The 14,386-nt window shown below is 36.9% G+C and overlaps 1 protein-coding gene across 2 annotated transcripts in view; it reads left to right on the plus strand.

Moving 5' to 3' along the window:
* Positions 1 to 14,386, plus strand: part of LOC122813391 (very-long-chain enoyl-CoA reductase-like) — a 470,825-nt gene that overhangs the window by 387,367 nt on the left and 69,072 nt on the right. For both annotated transcript variants that reach the window (XM_044085687.1, XM_044085688.1), the window contains one exon: positions 12,294 to 12,338. In XM_044085687.1, the coding sequence (XP_043941622.1) occupies positions 12,294 to 12,338 (45 nt within the window). The remainder of the gene's footprint in view (positions 1 to 12,293; positions 12,339 to 14,386) is intronic.

Below are 14,386 nucleotides of genomic sequence, written 5' to 3' on the forward strand. Positions count from 1 at the left end.
AATGGATTGTACTATATGATTCTCCACTCACAGCAGTGAGCTGAAAAATGCTTCTAAATCATGATTTATGTATTTGTTCATTCATTTGTTCATTAGTAAACATTGATGGTGAACGCAGTTATACAAGGGGGTGTAATTGTGGATCACTTCTGTGTGTGTGTGTGTGTGTGTGTGTGTGTGTGTGTGTGTGTGTGTGTGTGTGTGTGTGTGTATGTACAGGCATGTGTGTGCATGTTTGTGCGTGTGTGTGCGTGTGTGTGTGTGTGTGTGTGTGTGTGTGTGTGTGTGTGTGTGTGTGTGTGTGTGTTTGTGCATGCCTGTGTATATGTGTATGTGTTTAAATACTTGGTTCCTGCACCTTAGAACTGCTATGGTATAAAAGAAGGAGCTGATTGTAGTAAGCAGGAGAATCATTATATAAACTATTTTGTTTGAGTATGCTCCTTATTTTCCTTGATTTGCTACTGTTGAAAATATAATTACGGTGTGAATAAATCTGACAGCATTAAGTTAAAGGTTTAGCAATAATATTTTAAAAATGAATACATTTTCAATTAGTTTTTTGCAGACGTGGGTGTGAAATGTACTGTGTTGGGTTACAACAGTTTGACACTTAGTGCAGATGAGTCAAGTTATGAGCTGTTTTTTGTAGTACAGGGTTTGACTCCCTCAGCCTCCATTAGTTTGCAGTATGATTTTGCCAAGCCACTTCAACAGAAAGGGCTCATTGGCTACCCCTAAAAGTAGACAACGATAAAACTGGCAAAATATATCAAGAGCAACGCAATGAAGGGCATAAATACCAACACGAAAACAAGTTCAGATGTCCACAAACACGATACTCCAAAATATAGTAAAAACAGGTTTAATTAAGTGCACAGAGGTTAGCGCTTTCGCGGTTAGCTTCATCAGACCAATACTGAACGTTAAAAATTTTAATTTAAATAGCCAAAAAGGCGGGAAACTTCATTTAAAATTTAAAGCAAAGACACTTCAATATTAAAACAACTGTTAACTGACCCATACTACTAACTCATGTTACTAATAAAACTCTGTGCTACAGAAATCTATGCACATAAGACAATACATAACATCCCGCCTTTTTGGCTATTTAAATTAAAATTTTTAACGTTCAGTATTGGTCTGATGAAGCTAACCGCGAAAGCGCTAACCTCTGTGCACTTAATTAAACCTGTTTTTACTATATTTTGGAGTATCGTGTTTGTGGACATCTGAACTTGTTTTCGTGTTGGTATTTATGCCCTTCATTGCGTTGCTCTTGATATATTTTGCCAGTTTTATCGTTGTCTACATTTGTTACATATCAAGAGCATTCACTCCTCTTGGATCCACATTTCTGTTTGGACATTACCCCTAAAAGTAGATACTTGTATCCAGTGGGCTGTCACAGACTGTTAACAAATGTGTTACACATTTGAGTTTTGTAATCCTGCACCCTTCATTCACATCACCTATTAGTGCTTCATTATATGCTATTTGACCATGTATTCCAGCATGTTTCTTATGGTTTTATGGGTTGTCAGACACTTTTTCAGTAAATGTGTGATTCAAGGGATGAGAAGTCTGCTGTTGCTTATGCTAAGTCTGTTTTCTATGTTTGAATTTTGTTTTGTTTTGCAAATGGCTGTTGGCACTTTTACTGTAAAATATGAAATAAAAGTTCTAAATTTAATTCAAATATTTGCAATCATTGTAAAAGTAAACAAGAAAATAGTATGCACACTGACAAGTTTGAATAGTACTACAAAAATAAAGCAAAAAAAACTTCCCACTTTTCAATTAATCAAAGTCCAAAACACAAAAAGACAAAAGAGCAGAGGAACAGGTCAGATACCAACTCTTAGATTCACCACATTTAATAAAATATAAAATGTAGAACAAGTAAGCAGATTATGCATTTTCAGCTCCAGACTTATCACTACAGAACTGAGACTTCATAAGACTGCTAACAGAAAGTCCTACATTCATTTATATAGTGTAAAGGTCATCTGAGAATATCACGAGTGGAAATCACATGACTTAAACATTCAACTTTCACATTTAAAGCCATATTTTTTTTCAATAATGTATGAAGTTCCCTGAAGAATTGAGACCAAAAATACTTTTTACTTGCAAGAGTATTTTCCATTTGTACTCAAGATATTACAAATAGTCATTCTTACTACCACCCCTTAAACTGCTACTTGCATAATCAATAACACTGAATAAAAACCTTTCAAAACCAGATCAGATATAGCTTTATAACCACAGTTATTTTCATCACTCTAATATATTCTACTTTTCCATCTCTCAATCTTCTGATTGCCTCACTTACAGAAAAACATTCTCATAAACAACAAAATGCCATGTATACTGCCTATTCTAAATTGCAGAAAAAATACCATATAGTGCTACCTGTATTTGTGCAATTGGTCCAAGGACCATAATTTAGTAACCTTTATGTGTTATCATTGCAACACTTGATAGTCCCTTTATTCTGTTTAGGAACTTATTTAGCTTTTTTATTTTCTAAAATATTGTTAACATTACATCCCTTCTTATTAAGTAATTTGGGTAATTCACCCACCAGTTTGAACACTTCATTGTTGCTCTTTAATATTGCTCAGTTTTCCTTTACTTTTATTTAATACTTGAGTTATCTACATCATACATCAGTCACATAGCGTTGCTCCAACCTGAGTAAATTTGATTTATTCTCCAGTAGTGGAACCAGTAATAGTTTCAGGAGAACTAAAACAAGTTTCAGGGTACCCTGAAACCTTATCCTGTCAATTAGTTGTGGTTGCAGTTCCTTAATGATTTCTGTTTCTGTTGTAAGATTCTTAATCCCAGTGGACATGGTCTTAGATGCATCCATTTTTGTTTTGTTTTGTTTAAGAGGATGTTTACTCTTAAAATGAATCAGGGAATTAAACGTTGTGTTTTTGTAGTTAATACGTATAGATAAGCTGCCATCTTTCTTATTTACAAGACAGAAAAAAAAACTGCATTGATGTAAACATTTTGCTCATTGATTAAGAGCATCAAAGAAAATCTTGAAACTCATCAATGGATCCTGCCCACACTAGGAAAAATGTCATCAGTAAATCTGGTGTAATATTGGGTATTAACAAAATAATTATTTGTATAAAAAATCTTTTCCCCAATATGTTACTGTTAAACTGAAAAAGGTAGGGCCATAGTGGCTTGCATTGCCACATCTCTGATTTGTTTGATTTATACATTTTTAAATAAAAATAATGTCTTAAAATGTTGTCTATTCACTCCTTTATACATATGACTTCACTAAGTGTTATACCATTTTCATTCAAAAAAGATTGCTGACCCATTGTATCTCTAAATCCTGGAGTATAACTGTATACAGAAATTTTAATATTCTGAATTTAATAGCATATTTTTTATTACAGATTCTTTATCACTTTATAGAGAAAACTGTCAACATTAACAGTACTGAAAATGACTTATTGGTGACATTAGATATTAAATCTCTTTAATATCCGACTTCATTTAATGGAAGCAGCTAGTTGGAAATGTGTGAGACCATAACTGATATAACAAAAACTGATTATTGCAGCCAGCAGCAAAATCAAAATAAAAATAAATCTTTATACAGAAAATATGTTTTTGAGCCAAACCTGGAAGAGCTACTTCCCTAGAGCACAGCAGTGCCAGCTACAGCATATGGCTTCAGAGAAGGTAGTCATACAATATTGATAAATGAAAAAGCTGTTCCACTTATTAAAATGCTGAAAGTGCTTCCATATGTCTTAAACTGAGAGAAGAAAATCATTTTAGGCTAGGTAAATGAAATAATTTGTATTAAACTTGTCTCTTTATAGAGTTTAGATAGTAGGCTGCATTGTGTTATTTTGCTTCTCCTGTCATCAGATTTTTCCCTTGAGGCCACACAAGTTGCACTGTACAGTTTTTTATCTGAAAGCTGAAAACACTATTGAAAAAAGTCATAAGACATGCATATTAGCCAGTTTTGGTGGTGATACAGAAGGCATTTACAACAAAAAGTTTTAAGATGGGGTATTGCCAGAAATTCTTAAAATGAAATGGGAACGCATACTGAATCTTTAGAACTGGCCTTTTGGTTGTTCGGTGAAAGAATAGGTTCTTCCTCACTGCCCTTTTTCAAACTCATTAGACTTCTTTTCTAAAGTAGCACTTTGTTGTATTATTGCATGTGACATTTGTTCATAAACATTCATCTTGCACTGAGGAGCTGTTTAAACAGGTAGATTTCTGAGAATTTCTTTGATATTTTTCACTTTTAAAGCCGCAATTTCCATACATTCAGAATATTACATATTTATCTGCATTTTATATCATTTCTTTTAAATCTATATTTTTTTAGTTTGGATTTTTGTATTTCAAGCTAAGATGTGATTATCTTTTTTCAGCTGAATGTCTGAAAAAGTGGTTCTATGTTTTTGAGCCTGTGAGTGTGCGTATTAGTGACAAGGTCTAAACTGCATATAAGCAGTACACTGCCAAATGCAGGAAAAAGCTAACACATTGTTCAGAGAGATTCTTGCTCTGCTGTTGCAAAAGCAGTATATTGTACTGCATGCAAAAAAATAGCTACACTGTATGAATGCACAGACTAATATGAGTCAGACACCACTAACTCTGCACTAAAGCTCTCTAATGGATAATGGAGTAATAGAAGTGGACAGAATGCCCAAGGAGGCAGAAGACAGAAAAAAAGAGAATGGCTACAGAAAGAAACTGAGGGGAGAAGAGGAGGGAGGAAGTAATGATCACAACATAGGTGAAATGAGTTGTGAAATCCAAAATTAATAATAGGGATTATATTTGGGCTATGTCACACCCAATAAAAGCAAACAGGATGGAAAAAAATGAGCTGTTGGAAGCATTTGATATAGTAGTTTATAAGAGATGAAGCTGAAGATTAATGAGAAGCGAAGACTGGCGAGGGGAAGATGTGACATGTAGTGAAGATTTGTGTTAAATCTGAGAAGGGAGGTGATCATGAATGATGAGCACTACAAAAGGAAAGGGTAAAATTGGCTCTGGCAGACAGTTAACTTGGGAATTGATCTTAGGGTGAGACATGAAGATAGGATTAATACATATAGATTAAATCAGGATGGGGTAGGGATTTTGTTTTCCAAAACATAGGATGAAGAAGATTGATGCATGAGCTAAGAAGCTATGGGTGGTGCTTTAGAATGACACTTTGAGCAGTGGATGACTAGATGTCCTGCAGGAGGAAGTACAATCCAAATCCATGAAGGTGGCATTAAGGGTATGGAATAGGGAAGGTAGAAAGATATTTGGAAGTATTAAAAGAAATGGCAAGGGAGTTTACATTTATGAGTGGTGCAGCAAAACAGGTAAACAGTTTAGAGAATTTTGGTGAAGCAAGAAGTGACAGAAAGAGTCAAATGGGTGAGGATTAAAGTATGATTGTATTTTTAGCTTCTGCATATGTGACCATGAGAATACATGGGAATGAAGAAAATGAGAGAGAGTGAGAGAGAGAGGTTTTGAAGGTATGAAGGTAGAAGAGAGGGGGAAGGAGAGCAGACATTAGTGCACTAGATTGGAACAAAGTGGAGATGTGAAGAATGGAAGAAGTGTGAGGAATAACATGAAGGTGGCATGGCTGGATAGGTTCATGGGCATAGGAAAAGATGAAACATGAAAAAAGAGAAGTTGGAAAATTAGAAAGTTAGAAGATACAGAAGATTTATTAGTGGAAAGAGAAGAATTACTATCAGAAGATGGAAAAAGGTAAGAATAGAATAAAAAGTAAAAGAAACAGTAGTGATTGAGATGGAGAGGATAAGATGGAATACGTTTTAGTAGTTTAAGGGTAAAAGGATGGAGAAAAATTCTGATGTGGCTACTGAAGCAGATGAAACAATACATGTTGGTAGAAAAGCTGAGAGAAAGAAAGAGGCAGTTAGCATATAACAAAAAGAATGTGATAGCTTTTATGGCTGAGTTTTTCAAGGTGTTATATTGAAGCAGAGTGACAAGTTTAAAAAAAGGGAACTTAGAAATTCAGCAGGAAATATGGAAGAGATGCAGTATGGGTAAGGAAGAGATTAGGAAGAAAAACACAAAGGGAATTAGGGTAAGAAAGGGGACAGTAGGGCTGAATATATTTCTGTTGGAATTCTATAAGAGTCTAGAGAGGAAAGAGTAGGGTATCTGTGGAAGTCCTAACTGATATGATAGAAGGCAGTTGCCATGCATTATGGATCACCCAAACAGAAGAAGCAGTGGAGGATCCAGTTGAATATAGGCCCATATTATTAATAAATGTGGATGCTAAAATGTTGGTGTAAGCAGTAGCAAAAAGAATGGCCAGGGCATTGAGAAAGTTAGATATAGGTAGATGTCAGTGGATATTTTTTTACATTTTTTAGCAGAAAAGATAATTACACTGATAGAAAAATGAGGTGGAATTATTTGATAAAAAGTTTGATTTTGTGGAATGGAATAATTATGTATTGCAGGAAGAAGCAGAGTTTTGCTGAAATTAAAAAGATGTAGAAAAGATTTGTATGATAATCCACAGCTGTGTAAATAAATGGTGGGATATCTACAGAAACAGAGGTAAGAATGAGGACATTTTGTTGTAGTGGTATCTATCAGTCATGGAGATATTTGGGAAAGGGTAAGAAGGTAGAGGTGGATTGGAGAAAGAAAGAAAAAAAGAGAAAAAAAGTTATACATCTTTGAAGATGACTGTTTGCTGGAGGTAGAAAATATCATTAGGTATTAGAGGTGTCGAAGAATAGTTTGAAAAATGTTGGAAAGTTAGAAGATTACATTGCAACTGGATGAAGTCAAGTTAGGTGAGTGTACAGAAAATAAGTGGTAAGAAAATGGTAAGAGCAATAGAAAAACCGTACAAAGGTCATGTATCTTCAAGATGTAGTGGGACGAGCAATAGAAAAACCGTACAAAGGTCATGTATCTTCAAGATGTAGTGGGACGAGCAATAGAAAAACCGTACAAAGGTCATGTATCTTCAAGATGTAGTGGGATGAGCAATAGAAAAACCGTACAAAGGTCATTTATCTTCAAGATGTAGTGGGACGGGCAATAGAAAAAACGTACAAAGGTCATGTATCTTCAAGATGTAGTGGGACGAGCAATAGAAAAACCGTACAAAGGTCATGTATCTTGAAGATGTAGTGGGACGAGCAATAGAAAAACGGTACAAAGGTCATGTATCTTCAAGATGTAGTGGGATGAGCAATAGAAAAACTGTACAAAGGTCATGTATCTTCAAAATGTAGTGGGGAAAAAAAACAGACTGTTAGTAGATGTAACTATGTAAGAATGTGTGTTATGATGTGGAATTGTGATTGTAGGACAGGAGCACTGGACATGCTGTTGGGACAGATTAAGGGAGTAAAGCTGATATATTTAATAAAAGTGTTATATATTATGAGGCACCTTCCAAATGACTTAAGGTCAGAGTGGGATGGAAAAGTTGCATGGTATTTGTGAAAGATAAATAAAGGGGGAATGTCAGTAATGAAGGAGGACAATCTAATGAAAACAGCAAGAAAGGGTATCTGATAAATAATTAAGTGTCACAAAGCACTTGAAGAAGAGAGACTACAACAGGTTGTCAAATGGAAATAAAAACCCTCTTCCTACCAGTCACTTTCAGCCTCTATCAGGATTCAGTATTAGGCCCCCTCTTTCTCAACATTTTTATAAGCAGACTGCACACTGCCACCTACTGCTAGCATAGCTCCACATACTGGTGACTCAACCCTTATATATGCAGCTCAATACCTACCAACACTTCAGGACATCACCCAAAATTATTTCACTGCTACTGAAATTTGGTTAAAATGTGCTCATTTATTTTTAAATCCTACAAACAAATCTACTGAAATAAAAGACAATCCTTCTAAATAACCTCATCCAACAATGTACTTGGATTTGAAAAAGAGTTGGATTACTCAAAAGCACTTATCCTGGTTATTAAAGATTTTATTCATACTCTGCCGTGGTGGATCCTTTGGGTTTTGTTGCTGCTATATTTGTCGTTTACCAATTTGGTCCTTCAGTTCTGCTACTTCTGGTTTTGCTTGTTTTCATCCATCAACACAAAAATTGAAGCTGTAACCCAAACAAAACATCTAAATATCCTAGATTAGAATAACCTTGAATTTGAAGCAAGTCATTAAAAAGCACACAAGAAACTTGGCTCCCTCTACAGGACCAAACACTACCTGATAGGTGATGCAAGACAAGCACTAGCACCTGCCTACTTTCTTCCATCCCTACTATATGTCCCACCTATTCTTACTAACCTACATAATACCCATAAAAGCTAAACTATCCATCTGTTATAAACAAGTAGCCAAATTTGCTGCCAAACCTACATGTAGGACTCATCATTGCAGAGCCCTGAAACAACTAAAGTGGCTTGAGCTACCCAACTATTTAACATACTTACAATTTGTTACTGCAAACAATATTATACGTGCACCAGAAAAATGTCCAGTCCTAAAAGATACCCTGCAGCACTACTCTCCAGACAGAGATGTAGCACAACAAGGGGCTCTATCTAATAGGAATGTCCAGGCCAAAGCATATTTCTCTCATCAAGACCCAGAGGCTATGAGTTCCAAGGTGTCACAAGGAGACACTCTGAGAATGAGCATTACCTTCTCAAATGATGTTAGCTCTGTCTGTGAAATTATTAAAAAACACTGGCATGTTCTTACATGTGATGACAGAAGCAAAGCTATTTTAGGTGAGGTTCCTAAGTTTTGTTTTAAGAAGAATATTTCTTTGAGGAAAAATGTTGTGCTATAAACCTGTTCAGAATAAACCAAGGATTACTAATAGAATAGAAACTCATCCTGTGAAATTATCATATATTAAGATACAACCAAACACCCTAATACTAGGTGATTTCAACTACCCTGCCATTAATTGGGAAAACTACTTGGGTACCAATTCCTTTTCCCAACGGTTCTTGCAATTCATAAATTCCAGTGCCCTGGATCAACTAATCCATTGTCCCACCAGGAGCTACAATATCCTAGACCTGGTCATTACCAACATGGGAGATAGATGCTCCACACCGGTGGTCACCCCCTCATTGGTGAAGTCTGACCATAAGCAAATCACCCTTGACATCCACACCCCCCCCCCCCCCCAGTAAGGAAACCTCCTTAAAAAACTTCTCCAAAGCCAACTTCATGCTACTGAAGTCAGAAGTGACTAACTTCACAACACCCATGCAGACGAGATCTGGAAGTTCAACTGCATAATCCTACACTAAGGCACTGTATGAGCACATCCACTCGTGCATGAATCGTGCCATCCCAAATAGAACCAAGATGCTCTTCTCCAAAAAAAGGAAGCCAATCTGGTGGTCCCCTGCTATAAACAAACTGTACAACAGAAGGACGAAACTGTTGCAGAAAAGAGGAAAATCCCAGGATGCAAAAAACTCCCTCACCAGCCTCAGTAAGAAGCTGAGATCCCTCATAAAATCCTCAAAAGCTAGTTACGAAAATAAAATTGCCAAAGATTCCAAAGACAACCACAAGGCATTCTATAGTTATGTCAAGAATCTAAATGGCAATGCTCAGAATTGCTCTGAGCTACAACAGAATGGCATTAAATATACTGATCCCAAGGATATTGCCAATATCCTGGCAGATCGATTTAGTGCCAACTTCACTCCCCTCTCACCCCTAAAGGGCCCATCTCAATACCTAAAGATTGCCAAATTCCGATAATCACAGCCACACAGGTAAAAAACGCACTCTCCAAAGCTATGAATACAGCATCCATGAGACCAGATGATATCCCGGGCTGTGTACTACATGAACTACAAAATGAGCTGGCACCTCACCTAAGTGTCATGTTTAATAATAGCCTCACCTCAGGTTTCGTGACCACCGAGTGGTGCATAGCTACAGTTATCCCACTCCACAAGGGGAGATCCACCTTGGATCCCGGGAACTACTGTCCCATCAGTCTGACAAGCCTGATCTGCAAGGGCATGGAACGCATTATCATGGAACTTATAAACAAAGACATTGGCAACCTCCAGACACTGGACCCCACCCAGTTTGGGTTTGTGAAGGGCCGATCTTGTCTCCTGAATCTGATTGACTTCTTTGAATCGGTCTCCAGAGCTGAGGACGAGGGTAAGGAGGTCCACACAGCCTATGTGGACCTCACCAAGGCCTTCAACACCATCCTCCACTCTGGAATCATAGATAAACTTACTAAGCTGGGCATAAATCCCTATGTCACTCAATGGGTTGCCAACTGGCTTACTGACAGAACCCAGACTGTAAAAGTAGCCGACTCCAAATCCAGCTCCAGACAAGTGACAAGTGGAGTACCTCAGGGTTCAGTCCTGGGACCACTCTTGTTTGGCATCTACATCTCTGAAGTACAGGCCAACACTAAGGGACTCTGGCTAACAAAGTTTGCAGATGGCTGCAAACTGGGAGCCATTATTGAATCTCCAAATGATGTGGATATTCTACAAAAGGGCCTTACAGAAACAGATGCCTGGTGCCAGAGCCATGGGCTCAAGCTTAATGCCAAGAAATGTATAGTCATCCTCTTTGGAAAAAAACATGTACCCATGAACTACCACATAGGTGACAGGACACTAAACATTGAAAGTGTGATGAGAGACTTAGGGACACAAGTGGACAGCGGTCTCACTTTCGATAACCACATTGCCACAACAGTCAGGAAATACTTCTATGTGGCACACCTTATCACTAAGGGCTTTTCATCCAGAAAAAAGGAGGTCATTGGCCCACTGTACTCATCCCTCATTAGACCCATTATAGAGTATAATGCCCCATTTGGTATGTACCTCACAAGACATCTGCAACAGCTGGAAAGGCCACAGAAATACCTCACTAAAAGAATCACAGGCCTAAAGCAGATGTCATATGCTGACCATCTAAAAAAACTCCAGCTATACTCTGTGGCATATCGTCTACTCAGAGGCGATCTCTGCTTAACATACAAGGCCATGTCAAACCCTGAGCTGTTGGACATGCTCCACTTAAAGAAATCCCAATCCCTCAGAGCCACACGCTCCAGGGATCTAAACCTTATCATCACAATGAACAAAACATGCTGGAGGGATAAGTTCCTGACCCAGAGACACCCCATACTGTGGAACAGACTGCCCATACATGTCAAGAAGAGCACCTCATTGGCCCTCTTCAAAAGGAACCTTGATGATTGGATGGGAGATAGGAAATTCACCCCAGGGATGATGCCAGTTGCCCTGCTAGACAGGGGCCCAGAGAAGTAAATATTGTGGGAAAAAATTTCCAGGGAATTGTTATGGCTAGGCTTGCATAAACCTTAAGGCCAATAGCCTAGTACCAACCTATGAACCTATGAACCTATAAGAGACTGTAATATGTGTCAGTTTATTGAAACTACTGAGAGATTTGAGCATCCTGAGACTAAGCAGGTTTATAAATTCAATTTGTTTGCAAGTTGTAAGAGCTGCAATCTTGTTTATTTAGGTAGCTGCGTTGTGTGCAAAAGTTTTTATGCTGGTAAACTAACAGTTTTGAAAGAGCATGCACGTGAAGACATTTATGATGTGTCTGGAAAAGATAAAAGAAATGCACTGTCAAAACACATGTTAGTTACTGGAAGTGCTCATAAGTTTAAGTTTATTTTGCTACAACTTTTTCATGCCAGCATTAGACGTGGTGATGTCAGCACTAAAACAGAATGTATTGAAACTAAAGGGAATTTAGAATTACAAAGTGACAGAGGGAAGGGCTTAAATGACTATGTTCCTTTAAGACCACTGCTCAGGTCACGTGACCTTAAGATGTGTACCTAAAACTGTGTGCATTTAAGCAGCAATCTATGCCTTTTTTATTAGATCTGAAGAAGCACCTGGATAGGTGTGAAAGCGCTTGTCTTTTTCTTGGATGTTTTTAACATTTTTTAAGCTGTTTTATTAAACTTTGGAACTGCTATTTCATTGGATTCAGCCATGTTGACTGGTTATTCTTGTACTTGGATTGTTTAACTTGTGTTTAACCAGTCTTCATCCACTTGCCTTGGTTTGCCTTTATTGTAAAATAAAACAACATAACTGTTTTTATTGTTTAATATGATAGTGTGGGAAAAGATAACATTGTAATACTAAACTACACTTGTTGCACTTGTAATTAACTATGAAATCTGGAAGGCTGAACCCTAAACTGTAGACTTAGTATATTTTATATTCTTTTGTATTTTTATAGATCCTGGCTGGCATCCAACAAGACAGTGTTACAAGATTGATCCAAGTATGTATGAATAGCTGCCATGTCATAATTATTCCACTGACAGGATGCTATTACTATTACCACTGAACTTGCATTTTTGTTAGATTGCTTGTGCACTGCATCCTCCAACATTACCATGCATTTATTTTCAGCTTTATGAATATGGGTGTTACACAAAGTAATCATTTGTAGGATGCATTAGATTGCTTCTGGCTGAATTTGTCTGTTTGTTGTGTGAAAAAAATTATAAAGCCAGGAAGTATTTATTCAAATATGTGCTCAGTTTTCTAGGCTTCAATCTGGTGCAGTGATGCAATCTAACAAAAAATAGCGTTGACTTGCACAGTGGGGAAAGTGGTTGTGAAAAGTCACTGTTAAAAATGACCATGTGTGAAAAAAAGGAGAAAACATTTATGTTGTGTAATGAATGAATACCTGCTTTAAAATTTCATGCCAAAATATTATTTCAGATGGGGAAGTTCAAGTATTCCCATTTTTTTATCATTCCCAAATTTCTGTATTTTTATCTAATGTGCCTTCCAAGTGAAGAAATTAAAAAAAATCAAATTGTAGTAGCTATTGTCATACTATTTCAATACCATTACATTTCAGAATCCAAAGAAATCATCAGGATCTGAACAGTGACAGTGACTGATATAAGATGCATATATATACTGAAAATGTTCACAGTTAATAGCTCATATTTGCAAATTCTAATTCACATGTATTCTTTTCCTAAACTTTTAGTCTGGCTTTTTAAGTATACGATTTACTTGAACATGTACCCTGAAGAAGAAGTAGCAGAGGTTTCCAGGCTTTACACATTAGACAATTTTAAAGAAAAACTTTGTATTCAGAAAACAATTCCATATGCTAAAGTAAATTACAACTGCTGCAAGGTCCGGATTACTCAGTTGCTTAAAATGTGATTCAGAGACATGGTCAGCTGCAATGAGGAAGACCTCATTATCAGATAATTTGCATGTTTCTGAACTGGTCATAATTGCTGCCAGTGGCTTTTCAGAGGTAATTACTACTGGCAGCACAAGACCCCCGCCCCCCATGACTACCTTCACATACCACTCAACCTCTTAGCACAAGAACTTTGAACAAAGCATCAGGGTTTATTTGTGTATGGCATTACCACAGCAAACTTCCTCAGCCTATAGTTACGATACAAAGGATGCCATTGCTATCACTTTGTACAGTTTTTTAAGTTATCTAGGCAGTTGTGCAACTTGTTATGTATATATTCACATTTTGCTTGTACACTGTAAATTTGTTTTGCTTTTCTTGGCTTCCCACAAATAATATAATTCATAATATTAGAAGATTAACTTTTTTAACTGCTTCAATCTGAAACAAGTCTTCTGCTTCTTATTTATATTCATGTCAGCAGCCCTTAACCCAACATTTTGCCTGAGGGTTGTCCTCTAGCACTACCTGTTATAAATGCTTTTTGCATTAAGAAGTGCACAGGACAGAGTATTTAACATTACAAAGTATAAGAGATTTTGTTGTTAATGTCTGGGCTGCTGGTATGGTGAAGGTAGAGGTTGACTCGTAGTTTATAAAGTGAAATTGGGAGATGATAAATTGTGTGAAAAAAGAAAAACATTTGAAAAGGGGACTGAATGTTGCAAGAAGGAATGAACAGACTATGGAGTTTGTGTATATCCGTTGAGGCAGGAGAAGTGAGAATGGCTTTTATTTGCTAGTTTAACTAGTGCTGAAGTAAACCAGTGGTAAAGTGCACTACTGTATGCACAGAGCTGTTTAACTAGGTAGCATGGTGGAGTTTCATTTATTATCACAATTAACCAGACAAACTGCTCTACCAACCAATAACAGCCATGAACCACAAACAACAGAATCAAGAAAGAGCTATCAATCTGTTTACCCTTTCCATGTCTATGCTGGTTGAGGTTCATATTAGTTAATGTCAACAAGATGTCATCTGAAAACTATACCATTTCTGGATGGAAGAAATCATTAACTTTAAAACGTTTTTATGTTAATGAATTTACTAAAGCTTCCATTGTTATTGTAAATAATAGCAGCAATAGAGG

This window comes from Protopterus annectens, chromosome 10.part0 (genome assembly GCF_019279795.1).
Source record: "Protopterus annectens isolate FY-2018-M chromosome 10.part0, PAN1.0, whole genome shotgun sequence".
In the NCBI taxonomy this organism is placed as follows: domain Eukaryota; kingdom Metazoa; phylum Chordata; order Ceratodontiformes; family Protopteridae; genus Protopterus; species Protopterus annectens.